This window comes from Bos indicus, chromosome 9 (assembly GCF_029378745.1).
Source record: "Bos indicus isolate NIAB-ARS_2022 breed Sahiwal x Tharparkar chromosome 9, NIAB-ARS_B.indTharparkar_mat_pri_1.0, whole genome shotgun sequence".
NCBI lineage: Eukaryota > Metazoa > Chordata > Mammalia > Artiodactyla > Bovidae > Bos > Bos indicus.
Genome location: NC_091768.1, coordinates 73,673,593 through 73,692,866, shown reverse-complemented (window position 1 = coordinate 73,692,866; position 19,274 = coordinate 73,673,593). Strand labels below are relative to the sequence as shown.

The window sequence follows — 19,274 nt, the reverse complement described above, 5'->3', positions numbered from 1 at the left end:
GTGTATCAGTTTTCCCTCCTAAAAGGCTCACATTCTGTCACATTCTTTCTGTCTTCACTGCTGTTGCCTTAATTCAAGCCCTTGTTATCTTTTTGCTTCAACTGTTGCTGCTTAAGCTTTGCCAGTGTTCCCCCTCTAGCTCCTCCACCCCTGCTATGCTAAAATTCTTTCCAAAACCATCTTTCATAATGTCCTGACTTTAAAAAATCTTTGATTGCCACTGCCGTTTGAAAAATGTTCTGGTTCCTTAGCACAGCATGACAGACATGGCCCTCACTGACCTCCCATTTTTTCCTGTGCACTTCCCATAGTACCCTCTGCCTCACTCACACAAACTTCTGAAACGCCCTTAACATCTCATCTTCTTTGGCATCTCCCTGTTACCTTATCGACTCTCCCTATGCTTCCTGCGCTTCTCCTCCCTTTCCTGCCCAACTCATTCACCCAACAAACATTTAAGTGCCGTGGTAAGCCAAGGTGGGCTCATAGTCATCATTGAAGACCCAGCTCAGATTTTACCTTTTTTTTTTTTTTTTAGATTTTACCATTTTTTGAAGTCAACTTGGATTTCCTCACACAACATATGTTGTATAAAGTATACTTTTTACTTTGTGTAGCTTTGGGGTTGATCCTAATTTAGGACTGTTTGCATCCTAAAAATACTACTGTGAAGGATTAATTGAGTGAAAAGAGAATCATTGTGGCTGGAAATAAAAAGATAGTGAGATTTTGAAAGAGATAAGGAATGCTTGCAGTGAATGAACTAAAGTCCTTTGAACCAGAGTTGCTAATGCTCCCAAGTGGCAAGAAGTTGGGTTTTTGGCCAGGTCTTCTGTCTTCCATTGAGGTCACCATCACCTGTTATTGTTAGCATCTTTTGAGTAACTGTTTTCCACTGGTTAGCTCTCTGCTAAATGGGTTTAATCTAAATCTCCGTCTTTAGTTACCTTCAGTAAAATTTGAGGAGAAAAAAAAAAGAGCAGCAGTCCCAATATAATCAGAAAAACTTGTCCATGTGTGGGTGGGTGGGGTGGGTGAAGTCGCTCAGTCGTGTCCGACTCTTTGCGACCCCATGGACTGTAGCCTACCAGGCTCCTCCCTCCATGGGATTCTCCAAGCAAGAGTACTGTCCATGTGTAATGGCTCCCAAATATACCAATGTGTTCTCACTCCATCCTCTCTTCACACCTACTGTTTTAACTTCGGTATATTCTTTTCTTTCCAAATTCAAATAATTTTTTGTATGTTCATCTAGTCTTTACAGATTTGAGTATAAATGTTCTCTGCTATGATCAGTCTGAGTTTTTTCTCCCCACAAACCCAGTAATACATTTCTTTTGATCTTAGATTCTCCCATTGCTTGCATGACTAAAGCCATCACTGATACCAGTTCAGCATTTATATAAAAAGCTTCATTCTTATGTTAAAATATTATGTCTATTGAAATTATATTGAGCTCTTTTTACAATACACTTGTCATTTCTTCTTGTTCTATAGCATTTCAGATGCTGCTGCTAAGATTTATTAGCAGGCAACAGAAGTTTTACTTTCAGCATTCTCCTTAATATTCCCTCAAAATGAGTGATTTTTTTTTCCACTAAGTACTGTATCTCATGTTACATGAGTTCACTGAAAGTTTCACGATGGTAAAAATGTTTATGCAGTGACACGTGTGTTTTACTTTTACTTGAAAACAGCCTTTCACTTCCTTCATTACTAGTTTGGATTCTTAGTAGTTGAAGATCATATCCTGTATTTTTAAGCAGCTGCTGAGAAAGCTTATAGAATGTTATTCTTGAGTAGCAACTGTAATTTTTCTTCTATAGTTAATTTTGAAAAAAACTTAAGTTGCTTCATTTCTTAGATAGTAATAAAAAGGATGAACTATAAATCCCCATGTTAAAAAATAAATTCTTCTAATTCTGATAACCTAAGTTTTTAAGAATTGAGTGCTTCACACTCATAAAGCACCTGTTTGTTCCTAGATTTTGCCTGTTTTTGCACATTGACTTCAGAGAAGGCAATGGCAACCCACTCCAGTACTAACCTGATAGTTTAACTCTTGGGGTTTACTGTTGTCAAGACTATCGCAATAACAATATAATTTTCTTTTAAATCACCTGTTATATAAAGGAAGAGATAAGAGTATAAAAAAGTGAGTACTCAATGTTAGATAACCTGTTTCCTATAAAATATTGTAACTATTTTAATGTTATTTTGTTCAAGTACTTATATAGTAATTTGAAAGTGGCTTCTAAGTCTTTGAGATCTTTTTTTTTTTTTTTCTAATTTCATTTTATTTTTAAACTTTACATAATTGTATTAGTTTTGCCAAATATCAAAATGAATCCGCCACAGGTATACATGTGTTCCCCATCCTGAACCCTCCTCCCTCCTCCCTCCCCATACCATCCCTCTGGGTCGTCCCAGTGCACTAGCCCCAAGCATCCAGTATCGTGCATCGAACCTGGACTGGCAACTCGTTTCTTACATGATATTTTACATGTTTCAATGCCATTCTCCCAAATCTTCCCACCCTCTCCCTCTCCCACAGAGTCCATAAGACTGTTCTATACATCAGTGTCTCTTTTGCTGTCTCGTACACCGGGTTATTGTTACCATCTTTCTAAATTCCATATATATGCGTTAGTATACTGTATTTATGTTTTTCCTTCTGGCTTACTTCACTCTGTATAATAGGCTCCAGTTTCATCCACCTCATTAGAACTGATTCAAATGTATTCTTTTTAATGGCTGAGTAATACTCCATTGTGTATATGTACCACAGCTTTCTTATCCATTCATCTGCTGATGGACATCTAGGTTGCTTCCATGTCCTGGCTATTATAAACAGTGCTGCAATGAACATTGGGGTACATGTGTCTCTTTCCCTTCTTTATGTTAATTATGCTTTGAAATTACAAATAAAAAGTTAATGGAGTACCCTATTAAGTCTTCAACTGTAAGGACTTTGGAAAAGCAATATACACAACCTAAATGGGAAATCATTGAAATTTCTTCCTCTATTTTATTTTTTACTTATATTTTATTAGATGCAATATTTTACCAACTATGCATTGTGTTTAATCAATGTCAAGAATAGGTTTAAAAAAAATAGAGACATATGCAAGTACAGTTTTTCATTTTGCAGTATAGGTTGCAATTAGTAGATAAATTAATATAATGCTTGAAAATAACTGTAAGAAATAGCTTTGTCAAAATGTAAAGAAGTCTGGTCATCCAATAATGTGATCAGATCAGATTATTTTTATTGTTATAAAATTTACCATTGGTTGTTATCATTTGCTTACTCATAAGGTCCATTGCCTAAATCGGTTCTTAGAGAAACGTCTGCCTTTCAGAAGCAATAGGTAACATTTTCATCCTTTTCCAGGATATGGAAAAATGAAATAAACAATACAAATACTTTCAGAGTTTTACCTCATCCTTCTTTTGTTTACACGGCTAAATTCCACCCAGTTGTAAGAGAGCTGGTGGTGACAGGATGCTATGATTCTGTGATACGTATATGGGAAGTTGATATGAGACAGGATCCTGCCGTATTGATCCGACAGTTTGACACTCACAAGAGTTTCATCAACTCTCTATGTTTTGATATTGAAGGTACGTCTGAAATTATATTCAAATTGAAGGCTAGTTACGTGAAGAATTTTTTAAAAATTCTGTTTCACTAGGATAATAATTATTTCAGCTTGAGAGGGACTTTGTGTATTAGATAAAATTAAATATGTTTGTGCATATTTAGATTGTTTGTGCAGATCATATGATAGACCTGGTCATAAATTTGGCACGGCAGTAGTTGTTAGTGAATTTTAAAGTCAGTATATTTCCAAGCATTTTGATTCAACTAATCTTTGCTGTAACAACCAGTCCTGTTCCAAATTTATGAATATATTTCATTGGATTGGTGATTCTTCCCTTAGTAGTTTTCTTAAAGGACTCTTTTCTGTAAATGATAAAATTGAGGAAGATAGGGGGAAAGATCCCAGAACAATGTTGAAAATATGTATTTTAAATGTGGCAACAAGATTTTTTTAAGTATATAAACACATGTTTATGGAAGAGAAGTTTGCAATTATTTAAGATTTAATCTTAGAATACAAGTATTATAAATGGTGTTTTAAGGATATAAAATATAATTATTTTATCAGCTGAAAGACTAAAATTTGTTGTATCTATTAAATAGTCAACTTTTCTGTTATTTCAGACATTAGGTTTGTATAGCTGTAAACAATTAGTATGGGATCGTGTCAAAATAATATTTCTAATGTACTCAGTTCAACCATAAGGATGTTTATAAGCAGGAACCCCTTCAGGAAAGGTCAACCAAGGATAGAAAAGCATCTGAAAACTCTTGTCATAGAAAAAGTAGCTCAGATTGTGAAAGGGAGATGAATAATTTCTTCAGGTATTTGGTTAAGGTGTGAAAAAAGTGAAGTCCTTCTGTGTTGCTCCAGTAGGTAGAAATAGAGCCAAAGCTACAGAAAACAGATTTTTCTTTGCTTAGAATTAGAAAGAACATTCTCACATGCAGAGCATTTCAACAGTTGAATAAGCTAAAGTGAAAGTGAAATCTCTCAGTCGAGTCCGACTCTGTGACCACATGGATTATAGCCTACCAGGCTCCTCCATCCATGGGATTTTCCAGGCAAGAGTACTGGAGTGGGGTGCCATTTCCTTCTCCATGAATATGCTAAATGTTAATACTTTTGTGTAAAATATTGCATTCACAGTTGCTGAACAGCCATCTGTTCATATGGATTCTAAAATATGCCTAATTGTTTATGAAGTTAAATCTGATGGCCTTTGAAGTCCCATTAACTGTAGGATGGTTTGGCTTTCAGAATTGATGTTAAACTGAAACACCTGTTACTTATTATTTTATTCATTCCCTAATCATTTATTGAGTTCCTACCAGGTCTCAGGTATTATTCTAACAGTATATACTAGAGCATAGGTGTTTCTCCAGGAATGTGAAATGGGTTATATAGGTTAGTAAAAGTGAGCAGTACAGATCATATTGGAAAATTAAAATTGTTTTGCTTTGGAATTTGAGCCATGTACACATGAATTGAGATGCTCATTTCATTTTGTTTTCAAATTCAGGTAGGTGACAAAAAAATAAATCACAAGTAACTCAAAAAGGTGAAGAAAATTGGGATCTGATTGTTTGCCATTTGGGCTTTTTTTAAACTACAGTACCTTTTAATAGCACTTCAGTTTTTTGTCTTATTGGGATATGTTTGCCCAATTTCATAATAGTTGAAACAACTTCTGTGTAACATTTTTACCTAAATAATTTTTTTTGAATAGGTCATCACATGTATTCAGGAGACTGCACAGGGGTGATTGTTGTTTGGAACACGTATGTCAAAGTCAACGATGCACAACACTCAGTGCGTCACTGGAGCATAAACAAGGTAGAGTTTCACCTCATACTTGGGGATTTATTTGAAAAAATTGGGAAAAATCACATGACTTAGAAGATGCAGGACATGCTGTTCACTCCTTTCAAAGGAATTAAGTTTTTCTCAGTCCCTCAAAAGTCAGTTATCATGTCTTCCTGATAGTTAATTGATAACATAGTGACTTAATGAACATTTTCTTCATTTTGGTTGGGCTTTCCTTTCACATTTTTGAGCCTTAAGTTGCACTCTGGTATTCAGGGATCCATTGGTAAAATTTATGCAAAATGAGGTATATGTTATGTTATCATCTATACATAACAACTTATATCTTCTGCTATTCATATTCTTTTTTTTCTTTGTCCAATAGCATCACTAGAAGCACCATGCTCAAGGTTTTGTTAACAGTGTTATCTCTCAAGATTATGTGATCAAGATTATGTATTAATAAATATGAGGAGGTCTGTCATTTAATCACAGTAATTGTTTCATTTGAAATATACTAAATTGGCCAAAACAAATGAATAATCTCATTTTTTAAGTAGAGTGTTTTTAAGATGGCTTGTATACCAAGCAGCTTTGTTGGTGTATATTTAGTATGTTTTAGTTAAAAATACGAAACAAGTCATTAAACTTGTTTATATATATAAACATTGTCATATATATAAAAACACTATACCTGTGTTCTTTGGTTTTCTTGTTCTTCATAATAGATTGTAGCAGTTGTCCCTGTTTGAAAAAAGACACTTGAAAAAGAATTTCCATCAACTTTAGTTAAATCTGTTGAGTCTGTCATATCAATTTAAAAACCAGTCTATTCTATTTTTAGTCATTCTTATCTAGTCTGTCAGATTAATGAATGATGACTTGAAACTCATGTTGTAGCAATTTCATACACTTTGCAAAGAACTTTCTAATTACTTATATATTGATAAGTGATTGGCAAGGTTCCAAAGGCAACATTTCTAGTCATTTGATTCTGCAATACAGAGTCTACTATTTATATTAAAAATCATGTGTTTTCTTTCCCTCTGTGTAGTAACCAAAAGGCAAGTATACCTTGGAAATCTGCCACCTGGTGGTTACTTGAGACAGTCAAATATTAAAAAGTGAGGAAATGAGGAATGGGATGTCCTTTTAACAGCTTATGCCTGGGACAGATGGAGACTGCAATTTCTTACTTGGCTCTCTTCCACCAGTGGAGTGGGGGATGCTGGCTTATGCTCATTTGTCCCTTAAGATGAAACATCCATGCTGCTTGTCACATACTCCTTGGTGTCGAGCGTGGTCTTTAACACCAGACCTTGAGCATGAATATGATAAAAATATGAAGGAAATCATTAACAGATGCTACAAACACTAAATCTGCCAACTCTCTTCTCGAATTTATTCGTGACACCTGTTATGCAGCCTTGTTTTTGATTTTGCACATTTGCATCTGTGTAAGTGTTGCTCCAATTGCTCAAAACTTCATCAGTGCATCTTCACCTCCACATCATTGTAGTTGGGCTCAGTAAAATCCCCATCTGTGGTGTCAGTGTTTGACTTTATTCTGGAACTTGTAAAAAAGTAGTTGACAGCAGGTTTCAGCACCAAACAGCAGAACCAGAGATTCTACTGCTGATATTAGGATTATAGCAGTTTGTACCCCACTTGTATTGGTGCCAACCCACCTCTGAAGAGGAGACCCTCTAGGAGAAGTGAGCAAAATAATAAGGGGACCTCGAGGGAGAAGAATGCTATTCAAAATTCTGACTGCAGGGTAAAGCAGACCTTCTCTTGACTCTTCAGACTTTAAACAGTTTTGTATTTGCAGTTGTTTTCTTTCTCCTGATAATCCAAATAAGAAGGATTTTGGAAATTGTCCTTATTTATATATGGCTTGTTCAGGCAGATTCTCCTTCTGTGTTTGTCTTTCTTGACATCAGTAGTAAGGTCTACTTACAGACTTCTTCTGTAACCAGAAGATTTAGCTGCTTTAAGTATCCAGAAAAACCTAAAAATTACAATCTAAATTGTTTCATAATAAGATGCTAATAACTTATCTTTTTCAGGACAAGTGGAGGTAAATGTATGAAGAAATAATCTGAAACTGAAATAGAACTGAGAGCTAATTCTGTACTTAATTTTGAACTTAGAAATTGAGATTTCTTATATGATGATAAACAGACAATGTAGTAATAAAAGATGTGTTTGCAGAAAGTGCTTCTTCTCTGAGATTATACTACAAAAACACTAATTAAATATAGTGTTACTTAGCAGCCCAAAACTACATTTTATCAGCTTTATTTTCATCCTTAACTTGAACTTACTTGGAATAATTTTGCTAACAATTTTAAAACATCTTGCACTGTGCAATTAAAAACGACCTCTTAAAATTAAATTTGTACACTTAAAAGGGCTTAACTTTAGACAAAATTTGTAGTTGTGATATTACATAATCTTTTTAAACTCATTTTAGGAAATTAAAGAGAGTGAGTTTAAGGGAATCCCGATAAGTTACTTGGAGGTTCATCCCAATGGAAAACGTTTATTAATTCATACCAAAGACAGTACTTTGAGAATTATGGATCTCCGAATGTAAGTATATTTCAGTATTTGCAGGTTAAACACTCATAGAGTAAGTAATTATTTAATTCATATTTATACAATGCAGCTGTGGTTCTCAACTAGAGAATTTTGTCCCTCAGGGGACCTCTGGCAGAGTCTAGAGACACTTAAATGTTTATTCTAGTATCTAGTGGATTGTTACTCAGTCACTCAGTAGTGTCTGACTCTTTGCGACCCGAGGGACTGTGGCCTGCCAGGCTTCTCTGCCCCTGGAATTATCCCAGCAGGACTGATGGAGTGGGTTGTCATTGCCTCCTCCAGAGGATCTTCCCTACCCAAGGACTGAACCCATGTCTCCTGCTACTCCTGCATTGGCAGGTGGATTCTTTACCACTGAGCCACCTGGGAAGTGAATAGAGACCAGAGATAATGAGCATCCTGCAGCATATGAGACAGGCCCCTACAACAATTATCTAACCACAAATGTGAATAGTTTTGAAGCTGAGATGTAGTCAACTACTTTTTATTTTCACTTTAAAAAAGGAGAAACTTCTGCCATGGACTATCTTTTATCTCTGTGATATTGGTTAGCATAGTAATATGATCTAATGTCATGCCTGAATAAGAGGGCTTTTTACTAGCATAACAGTGGCATGGATGATGTGGGAGAATGATAAGCAGAATTGGTTCATCAGGAGTTTAGAATGTAGTTGTACTCTCCAAAATAACTTGCAAAACACTTAATTAGCCTACAGTGTGACATCTTCAAGGACTGTTATAGAATCTGCTATTCTTTTTTTTTTTCTGTACATCATACCCAACATCATACCTGGAAGGTAGCAAGTACTCCATAAGTATCTTTTAATGAATATAAATATATAGTAAAAGGATTATGTTTTTCATGGTAACAGTGAAGCTGAAGCTTTATTAAAGCCTTATGTTCAAGGCTCTATGGAGAGTCTGGTCTTTGAGCTCAATCTTGAAGGGTGGATAGAATTTAGATAAGATGGCAGTGTCCTCTCTAGGATAGAAAGCCTGGAATAAAGTCAGGATGTGGGATAATAGAAGTTGTGTTCAAAGCAGAGTGAGTTAGTCCATATGAGCTTTGGTTTCTTGCTGAGGAATGCTGAGAGACTATGTAGAGATTTGAGTCAGATTTTAGAAGTCCAGGCCTGCAGAGTTTAGTTGTTCTCTTTTTAAGTAGTATACTATTCAGCCCATGATCACACTTGGGCCCTGGAGGAAAACTGCTTATAGTCAAATACTGCCTGTTCCATCCCTTAAACTAATTGAGAAGTCTCTTTTCCTCCTCACACAAATGGAAGAGTACTACACCATCCTCGTAAGTGTTTTGTGGGTAATAACTAGTTTATAGATGTAAAGTATTGGGTTGGCCAAAAAATTCATTTGGGTTTTTCCATAACACCTTACAGAGAAACCCTGATGAACTTTCTGACCAAGCCAATACTTAAATTAACAGAAATAGCAGAAGTTTTGACCCAGTAACCTTGGGTTTAGGGATTTATGTTAAGAAAATAATTGTGAAACAGTGCAATGAGTGTGTGTATACACACACATACACACACAAGGTTGTTCACAGAAGTCATATTCATGCTAGGGGAAACATGTTGGATAACTCTTCAGTTCAGTTCAGTTCAGTTCAGTTCAGTTGCTTAGTCGTGTCCGACTCTTTGCGACCCCATGAATCGCAGCACGCTAGGCCTCCCTGTCCATCACCAACTCCCGGAGTTCACTCAGACTCACATCCATCGAGTCAGCGATGCCATCCAGCCATCTCATCCTCTGTCGTCCCCTTCTCCTCCTGCCCTCAATCCCTCCCAGCATCAGAGTCTTTTCCAATGAGTCAACTCTTCACATGAGGTGGCCAAAGTACTGGAGTTTCAGCTGCAGCATCATTCCTTCCAAAGAAATCCCAGGGCTGATCTCCTTCAGAATGGACTGGTTGGATCTCCTTGCAGTCCAAGGGACTCTCAAGAGTCTTCTCCAACATCACAGTTCAAAAGCATCAATTCTTCAGATACTGGAAATATCCTAAGAGTTACCCAACAATAGAAAATTTCTTAAGATACATTTAGACAATGATATATGCCTATTAAAATGATAATGCATAATTTTTATTTTCTGACATGAAAGGCCATTATTCATGGTTCATTGTTGACTGAAAAAAGCAAATAACAGAGCAGTATATGTAATATCCTCTCTGTAAACCAATGATGATAATAGTACCTGTGCTGTGCTGTGCTTAGTCTCTCAGTCATGTCTGACTCTTTGTGACCCCATGAACTGTAACTTGCCAGGCTCCTCTGTCCATGGGATTCTCCAGGCAAGAATACTGGAGTGGGTTGCCATGCCCTTCTCCAGGGGTTCTTCCCAACGCAGGGATTGAACCCAGGTCTCCCACATTGCAGGCAGATTCTTTACTGTCTGAGCCACCTGGCACATAATAAGCACTGAAAATGTTAGCTGTTATTATTATTCACACATTTAAAAGCCCAGAAGGGTACATGCCATATTTAATAGATGATTCAATAATGGTTTTTCTGATATTTCTGCAGTAATCAAGTATTCATTGATTTAAAATTTTCTTCACATGGAAAAAATATAAGAATATAAAAATTCTGTTTGTTTTTGAGTTACCAATTCAAATGCATCTTCTTTGCTCCATAGCTAGAAATCATCTCTCTCTCTTATACAAATCTGCAAAGAACTTTTTCTGTTCTTCTTTTGTGGCACTTTCTACATTCACTTTCTATTCTTCTTTGGTGCATTTCTTCTCTCTCCTGCTAAATTATAAGCTCCCTGAGCTCAGGAACTCCCTCTACTTTATTCTCTATCCATTATGGAATGTATCCTGTGTAACAGATTCTCACAAGTTTCTTGTCAAATGCAAATGAAGTATTGAAAAGTTTTTCTACCACTAGTCATTGAAATGGGTAAGACAAGTTACATTTATAAAATCTTTTTGGTTTCTAGATTAGCAGCAAGGAAATTTGTAGGTGCAGCAAATTATCGAGAGAAGATTCATAGCACTTTGACACCATGTGGGACTTTTCTCTTTGCTGGAAGTGAGGATGGTATAGTATATGTTTGGAACCCAGAAACAGGTAAATAGCATTTCATTGAACTTTAAAAAGATTTGTTTTGTTTTTGATGAAGTATAAAAACTGCCATTTTATAGAATAATTTTCAAGGAAATTCTGATTTTAAGTTCTCAGTTATGTTTTTCAAAATTGGAAAGCTGGTAATGAAATTCAACTACAGTCCGAATTTATATTAATTCTGTTCTTTATGGTTGTGATATCTTCATGGATTTAGAATTTTGCATTATAATTTAAGGTTTATTCTTTCCTTGCCGGTAGTGAGATATTGTTGATCTCACAGAAGTATTTAATGGGGACTGTAATACAAAATTCAGTTATGAACTGAATTTAGAGTTCAACTAGGTATACAAATGGTTAACCATCTACAGTTCATTTTTATTAGAAACAAACATATTCCTGTCAGAGTTTTGGATATTTGAAACTTAATAGCCATTTACCTGAACTACTATAATTCAACTTTTTCAATAAAATGTTACATTGGATAGTTCATTTGTGCTTCATTTTGCTTTTTTGGAAGAAAAGCCAAAACTTCATAAACATTTGTTTAGCAATAGAAAGAATTTTATAAAATTTACTTTAAAATTTCTTTAATGAGCATCTTTTTTATTTTCATCTCTCCCTTTAGGCGTTTTTGACTAATCAGTTCACTTAGGATTTTGTTTTTCTTCTTTGCTTTTTGAGTTCTGATTTTCAAAACTTCTGCTGTAGTCATTAATAGTATCCTGCTGCTGCTGCTGCTAAATCGCTTCAGTCATGTCCGACTCTGTGCAACCCCATAGACAGCAGCCCACCAGGCTCCACCATCCCTGGGATTCTCCAGGCAAGAACACTGGAGTGGGTTACCATTTCCTCCTCCAATGCATGAAAGTGAAAAGTGAAAGTGAAGTCGCTTAGTCGTGTCTGACTCTTAGCGACCCCATGGACTGCAGCCCACCAGGCTCCTCCGTCCATGGGATATTCCAGGCAGGAGTACTGGAGTGGGGTACCATTGCTTCTCCACATTAATAGTATGTGTGTGTGTGTGTGTGTGTGTGTGTGTGTGTGTGTATGTATATATATATATATATTTAAAGCAGATGGTACATCAAACAGCCTCTGGGGAAAAAAAAAGAAAAATTAATTCCTCACTAAACTTCCCCCAGCCAGATAATTTCTTTAGTTTTAGTCCTGATATTCCTCCCGTAGTTCTCCCTGGAGTTGTTTCTTAGCTGGCATTTGCTCAGCTCTGTCAGATCTCAGATCTCTACAGATCTCTACTTCCAAGCTGTTTGTCTTTAGTTTGTGCCTTGAAACTCCATCAAGACATTGGACCAAAAAGAAGAAAAAGGAAGGCCAAGAGAATGAAAAATAATTGTTTAATATAGTGGGTCGCAAAAGAGTCGGACATGACTTACCAGCTAAACAACAACAGCTCAACTATAAGTATTTAAGGTTTTCCTGTAAATAGCATGAGGTTTATTATTACTAACCATAAAGCTTTTTTTGATAAGTTGCAGGATAATCTTCTAATGAGAAATATCTGAGATAGTACAAATTATTGAATGTCTTTTCTTATTTAGGAGAGCAAGTAGCAATGTATTCTGACCTGCCATTCAAGTCACCAGTTCGAGACATTGCTTATCATCCACTTGAAAATATGGTTGCATTTTGTGCATTTGGGCAGAATGAGCCAATTCTCCTGTATATTTATGATTTCCATGGTAAGTCCACTGCTTGATAAGGAGAGAATATTTAGAGTAACCTTTACATTTAGGCTGAACTAGAAATTATGAGCTCTGTGAAAACTCATTCTTTGTATTAACAAAACTCTCTTGAAAGTATTATGAAGGCCAAGCAGCTTAAAAAAGATCATATTATTATAACATTTTATTTTTTCATGAGCATTTTTATTATGGAATTTAAATATCATCAAAAGTATACCTAATGGTTGTGCTCTTGTATTGTAATCATAGAATGGTGGTCATCATTCTCTTCATAGATCAATTTAAATAAATAAAATTCACCTAAAAACGATTTGGGAATATCTCTAACATTAAAAGGTAAATAACATTTAGGGTATGTGAATCTGTAATGTTTTTACTTGAATATTGAGTTAATTTCTTATTCTTTGTTTTCTTTTTAACTGAAGCACAGTTTAAATAAGTTATGATTTTCTGAGAGTTTCTTAACATAAAAAAAAAGACAAAAAAGTCACTTAGAGCTGATTGACTTTATTGTACAGCAGAAACCAACACAACATAGTAAAACAATTATTCTCCAATTAAAAATAAACTTTAAAAAAGGAAGGGAAAAAAATCAAGCCTCAGCAAAAATGCCTTTTTCTACATTAAAATCACACTATTCTTTAATTTTGGAAAATAATAAGGAAATAGACTTTGAATACGTTTTTAAGAAATAGTATGGCATTATTAGAATCATTTGCATTTATTCTGTTGTTCATATATTTCCTTAATTTCTGACCTGAAATTAGGATTTCGTTGTTCTGTGTGGTATTGATAGTGTTGACACTCTCAAAATTGCAGTTCCATTTTCTTCATATGTTAATTCTTACACAACAATAAATGGTTTTTATAGTCTCTTTCAGAGAAGGCAATGGCACCCCACTCCAGAACTCTTGCCTGGAAAATCCCATGGACGGAGGAGCCTGGTAGGCTGCAGTCCATGGGGTCGCTAAGAGTCAGACACGACTGAGCAACTTCACTTTCACTTTTCACTTTCATGCATTGGAGAAGGAAATGGCAACCCACTCCAGTGTTCTTGCCTGGAGAATCCCAGGGACGGGGGAGCCTGGTGGGCTGCCGTCTATGGGGTCGCACAGAGTCGGCCATGACTGAAGTGACTTAGCATAGCATAGCATAGTCTCTTTAGTTTAAGATACCATTCACCATTTTTGCTAAGATGATTTACACACAATGTCATAAGTACATATATATATAAATATGCATTTAGATAATGTTGTGAAACTATTTGGACAGAATATTTTAAATTAGTGAAATGCAAGTGGTTAAGCTTCCTACATTAACACAGTGTGAGTTGGTTAATGTTTGTGATAAGTGCTAAGTTGTTAGACAATTGAATTAAGCTGTAAACCTGAAGTTTTGATCATAGTATGAATCTTATTTCTTTATAGGTGAGTTAGAGAATATATGTAAAATTGAGATTATCTTGTTTTAAAGAATTTTACAGAGAAGAAATAATGAATTTCTGTAACACATATTCAGATTTACAGAACACTATTACTAATGGTGAATTGTTAAACAACACAATACCATTTACTGTTACAATCAATTTAGCAAAAGTCAACACTGCCTGATCACAGGAAAAGACAAGTGGATTTCTCAAATCATCCAGTGTCCAAATTTGTTGTCTAGTTCAAACATAGGTCCTGAGACAGGTCTTTCTTTTATACATTTTTAATCTTCACAGAAAAAAGAAGAGTTACACCTCATTACTTTGTAATTGGGACTGTTATTCAGGAAATAGGTATACAGTTATTTCCTCAAACTCTTAAGGAGTTTCACAACAGTTTTCATTCAATTTCTAATTTGCTTTTGAAATTTTCACTACAAGTGCAATTTCAACCTCCACCCTTATCTTTTTTCTTCAGTTTACTTTTTGTCTTTGATACAAGTTCATCATTAGATTAGGTTTGTCCATTTATTTTTTCAACAGTAGGTTTTTAGACTAAGGAGTCCATTCTAGAAGCATATGTAGGGAGAGCCAAGTGTTTGAAAGCATTGGTTTTAGGCTCAGTTCTCTTTCTTTGGTGATCTTGCACAAGCCTTCCTGATGCTCCAATTTCCCTGTCTAGTGAATGGTCCTACTGTTGTTGTTCAGTCGCTCAGTTGAGTCTGACTCTTTGCAACTGCATGGACTGCCAGGCTTCCCTGTCCTTCATCATCTCCCGGAGCTTGCTCAGACTCATATCCATTGAGTCCATGATGCCATCCAACCATCTCATCCTCTGTCATCCCCTTCTCCTACCTTCAATCTTTCCCAGCTTCAGGGTCTTTTCCAGTGAGTTGGCTCTTCGCCTCAGGTGGCCAAAGTATTGGAACTTCCGCTTCAGCATCAGTCCTTCCAGTAAATATTCAGGACTGATTTCGGATTGACTGATTTGATCTCCTTTCTGTCCAGGGGACTCTCAAGAGTCTTATCCTGCACCACAGTTTGAAGGCATCAATTCTTCGGTGCTCAGCCTTTTTTATTATCCAGCTCTCAGATCTGTACATGACTACTGGAAAATCATAGCTTTGACTATATGGACCTTTGTAGGCAAAGTAATGTCTCTGCTTTTTAATATGCTGTCTAGGTTTGTCATTGCTTTTCTTCTGAAAAGCAAGCGTCTTTTAATTTCACGGCTGCAGTCACCTTTCACATTGATTTGGGGCTGTGGTCCTACTACTACTGCTATTACCTGTCCTGCCTCAGAGAGTTATTTGTGAAGATGCCATGAGATAGGAACTGTGAAAGTACTTTGTAAGTTGATAAGTACCATATTAAAACAAAAAAGATAAAATAGACTGTTATGCTCATCCAACCAGTATACACTTGACTTTATGGGAACTTATGTTTTCATATGCTGATAGCATCTCTTTGGAATGAAACTGAAAACAGGGTTTTTTGTTGTTTTTTTTTTTCTCTTTCTTTCTTTCTTTCTGTTAGTCAGCCTTTTCCTTTTATATCTTTCTAGCTCAGTTGTTTTAGAAAATAAATGCATAAAATTAAGAACATCATGTTATTTCCACACTGTCTTAATGTAGAGGAGGGATTTCCATGGTGTTTGAGAAATTTAAATGTCCAAATAATACACATATTAAAATTATTTTTGCAGTGTCAGTTTGTTTTTGATATACTGACTTATCTTTATGAAAAAACTCAAAAGACTTCAACACATTTTCCCAACTCATCACTGCCTATCTTTAAAAAGAAGCATCTTAGGAAAAAGTTATGTAATCTCAAGCAATTCAAGATTTAGCACAGTTCTCATAAATGATATATAACCATGAAAAAAAGGAAAGTTGTTTCAGACTCTAATTTACTCATTAAATACAAGCCAGAATCATGAAGTCTTCAACTTTTTTCAGTGAAAATTATGGCATTTATTACTGACCTATTATAGTTTTGCTTTATATTTTATTTATCTTTTAACACAAGACTATTTTGCTCAAATTTTCTTGTCTGAAAATAAAGTTTGCATGTAGTTTTACATAAGTGTTTTCATGATATTAAAATTGAAAGATCTAAAACAGTTACATGATTTTTTAAAATAGTATTTATCAGAGCTGCTGATACGTTTAGGCAATTTTCAAGGAAAATGGAGCAAGTTCTTTTTTTTTTTTTTTTTTTTTTTATCAGCTAAATAAGCTGTGAATGAGACCACAATGGTAGCTAAATGTATCATCCATCTTTCAGTTCTAGCAAAATCTGTGAAGAGTCAGCAAGCATCTTTCCCTGTTAAGCATATGTTCAGGTTGTGGTCTTCTGGGTCTTTCATTCTACTGACTTTTTGCTTTTTTTGGTAAGAAATATGATTTTTACTTTCAGAAGGCAGTTGTATTTGCCTGATGTTGAAAGAGTTAATCATCTAGTAATACAAAATTTAGTCACAATGTACCACAAATAATGTACTTTTAGGATTCCCATAATAACAGAGTACTAGTCAGAGAAACGGCTTCTCCTGAATTAAATTTATGAAGCTAGACTTTAGCAATTAATGTTCTGTTATTAATCAATACTTGCCTACCTCAGAATGTAGGATCCTGTTCTACATTTAATGGTAATTACATCTGATACAAAGCATTTGCATGGGCCTGGTACTATTTTAAGCACTTTACATGTATTTATTTTAAGTTTTCACAATAATCTTATGAGGTTGGTACCATAATTATCCCTGTTTTATGGGAACCAGGACTTGGATCCATACAGTCTGGACTTGGAATACATGCTTTCATTTGCTACACTAAACTTTTTAGCAGATTTCCTGAAATATTAGCTTTTGATTGTCTATTATGCAAACCTTTTTTTGTTCCTCCAAAACCATTTATTCTTTGTCTCTGTGAAATATGTGATTTTTTTTGTATTATCTGTACTTCGTGGGAAGTAGAGTTGGAGGCTTATTTGTCTTTTTTTTAAGCGGTACCTAGGCAGCATGCTGACACGTATTGAATATACATGTAGTATTTTGTGTAGAATCAAGCCTAATTTTCAGAGTTGTCAGCATTATATAATAATTCCAGGTAATGAGCCTAATTTTTCTCTAGGTGGCAGTATGTCCTCTGAGTCAGCATTAACTCTGGAGTGCTTTTCCATCATCGTGTTTGAGACAAAGCAGATCTTTATTGAGCATCTGTTGTGTGCCAAGTTGAACAGGGCTGTGAAACCCAGGAATCAGAATCATGTGCTTTTCTGATCTTTTATACTTCCTAAGTAGTTCATTAAACCTCTGGGAGAATTTTAGTTGGACTGAAAAGCAACCTGCTATTGACACTAAACATGATTTTATTTATAGAATTCATATTTGTTAATGATCACCTCTGTTGGTCATTGTTGATAGGTGTATTTTTCACATTGTGACATGCTTTACAGAGTTCATGTGATATATACCTTTACATTCCTATAAAATTTTTGTTATAGAACTTGCCTAGTAACAATAAGCCCATGGTGTTTATTTATAAGGTCCTATACCTAACCTGTCATATTACTGATGTGCAGTAAATCCATAGAACAGAATTATCCACCCTCACATTTTATAAAAATAAAGAATGAAAGCCATGATCAATATGATCAATTAGTAAATTTGGGTCTAATAATAATAGTAGTAGTTATGGTAGCTAACATTTATCAAGAATTTCTGCTTGATAAATAAATATAAATAAAAATAAAATAAATAAAATAAAAATCAAGCATTTATTTGTTTATTTATTAAGTATTCCCTACTCTAATTATCATTTTACATACGTTATCTTTACAGTCTTCCCCAGTCCTCACAAGGTAGATGCCCGTATTATCCTCATTTTGCAGATGGTAAAACTGATGCCCAGGGAAATTAAGTTGAATGACTTCACACGATTGATAAAATGATGTCACTCGCCAGACTATCTAACTCCAGAGCCTGTGTTTTTAAAACATTAAACTGTCTGCTACACTACTAATTTAGACTTTGTATTTCCTATTTCATGAAGTAACTGAAGAAGGTAGCCATATATACCTGTGGTGAAATGAAGTGTTTGTTTTCAATTTTAATATTTAGGAAGACCCCTGATAATTAAAACTTTGGTTGTCTAGTATCATTATTAATTGTTCACTCCTTTGCAAATGTTGGGGATAATTATAATACATTAAGTCATTATATTCTCAGTATAGTCCAAAATATGAATTTTCTTTATTATATAATATTACATTTTATTTTAATTAATATTTTAAAATAACTACTTTTACAATATCTTTGCAATAAAGTAATGTCTAGTTGAAATTTGACATCTGTGGTTTTATGTATAATTTAATGGTGTTCTTGAAGTACAAATTGTGAATGATTCAAAAACAGATATTAATATTATACTTGGATAATATTATCCTTATATATCCTATAATATAAGGATAATATAATCCTTATATTTGGATAAGATTAAGCTGTAACATATATAACTGATTGTAGGTCAATATTTTGGATATCTATTATTAGGTTAGTAGGAAAAATTAAGATAGCATGACAACCCACTCCAGTATTCTTGTCTGGAGAACCTCTTGGAAAGAGAAGTCTGGTGGGCTACGTACGGTCCAGAGCGTTGCATAGAGTTGAACACGGCTGAAGTGATTTATCACGCATGTATGCCAAATGTTAAGACATATTAAAGCCACCTGTTTCTTGGTCATATCGTGAAGCATCTGTTTTAATAATACACACATGATGAATACTCTGATAGAAAGCTTGTGTCATTTAAGGATTCAGGGCCTGTGGAAAATGTAGTCAACTTAATGGGTTTGAGCACAAACCAGAGTGCTGAATTCCTCATCCAGGCATTTCATTATTCTTACATTGGTGCTTTTTAAGATGCCCCCAAAAGAAAAAAAAATGGTACTGTTCAAAATAGACAACAGTGTGGAGGGAAATACCGAAGAAGGAACTAGAGCATTTTGGTTCTAGGCAAAAGGATACCACTTTCTATTTGACACT

At 35.0% G+C, this 19,274-nt stretch overlaps 1 protein-coding gene across 21 annotated transcripts in view; it reads left to right on the top strand.

Moving 5' to 3' along the window:
- Positions 1–19,274, top strand: part of AHI1 (Abelson helper integration site 1) — a 224,636-nt gene that overhangs the window by 60,492 nt on the left and 144,870 nt on the right. For all 21 annotated transcript variants that reach the window (XR_011568502.1, XR_011568503.1, XR_011568506.1 and 18 more), the window contains 5 exons: positions 3,395–3,624; positions 5,335–5,441; positions 7,888–8,006; positions 10,971–11,101; positions 12,658–12,798. Coding sequence is in view for 16 of the 21 variants with exons in the window: in XM_070796218.1 (XP_070652319.1) it covers positions 3,395–3,624; positions 5,335–5,441; positions 7,888–8,006; positions 10,971–11,101; positions 12,658–12,798 (728 nt within the window). In the remaining 5 variants the exon portion in view is untranslated. The remainder of the gene's footprint in view (positions 1–3,394; positions 3,625–5,334; positions 5,442–7,887; positions 8,007–10,970; positions 11,102–12,657; positions 12,799–19,274) is intronic.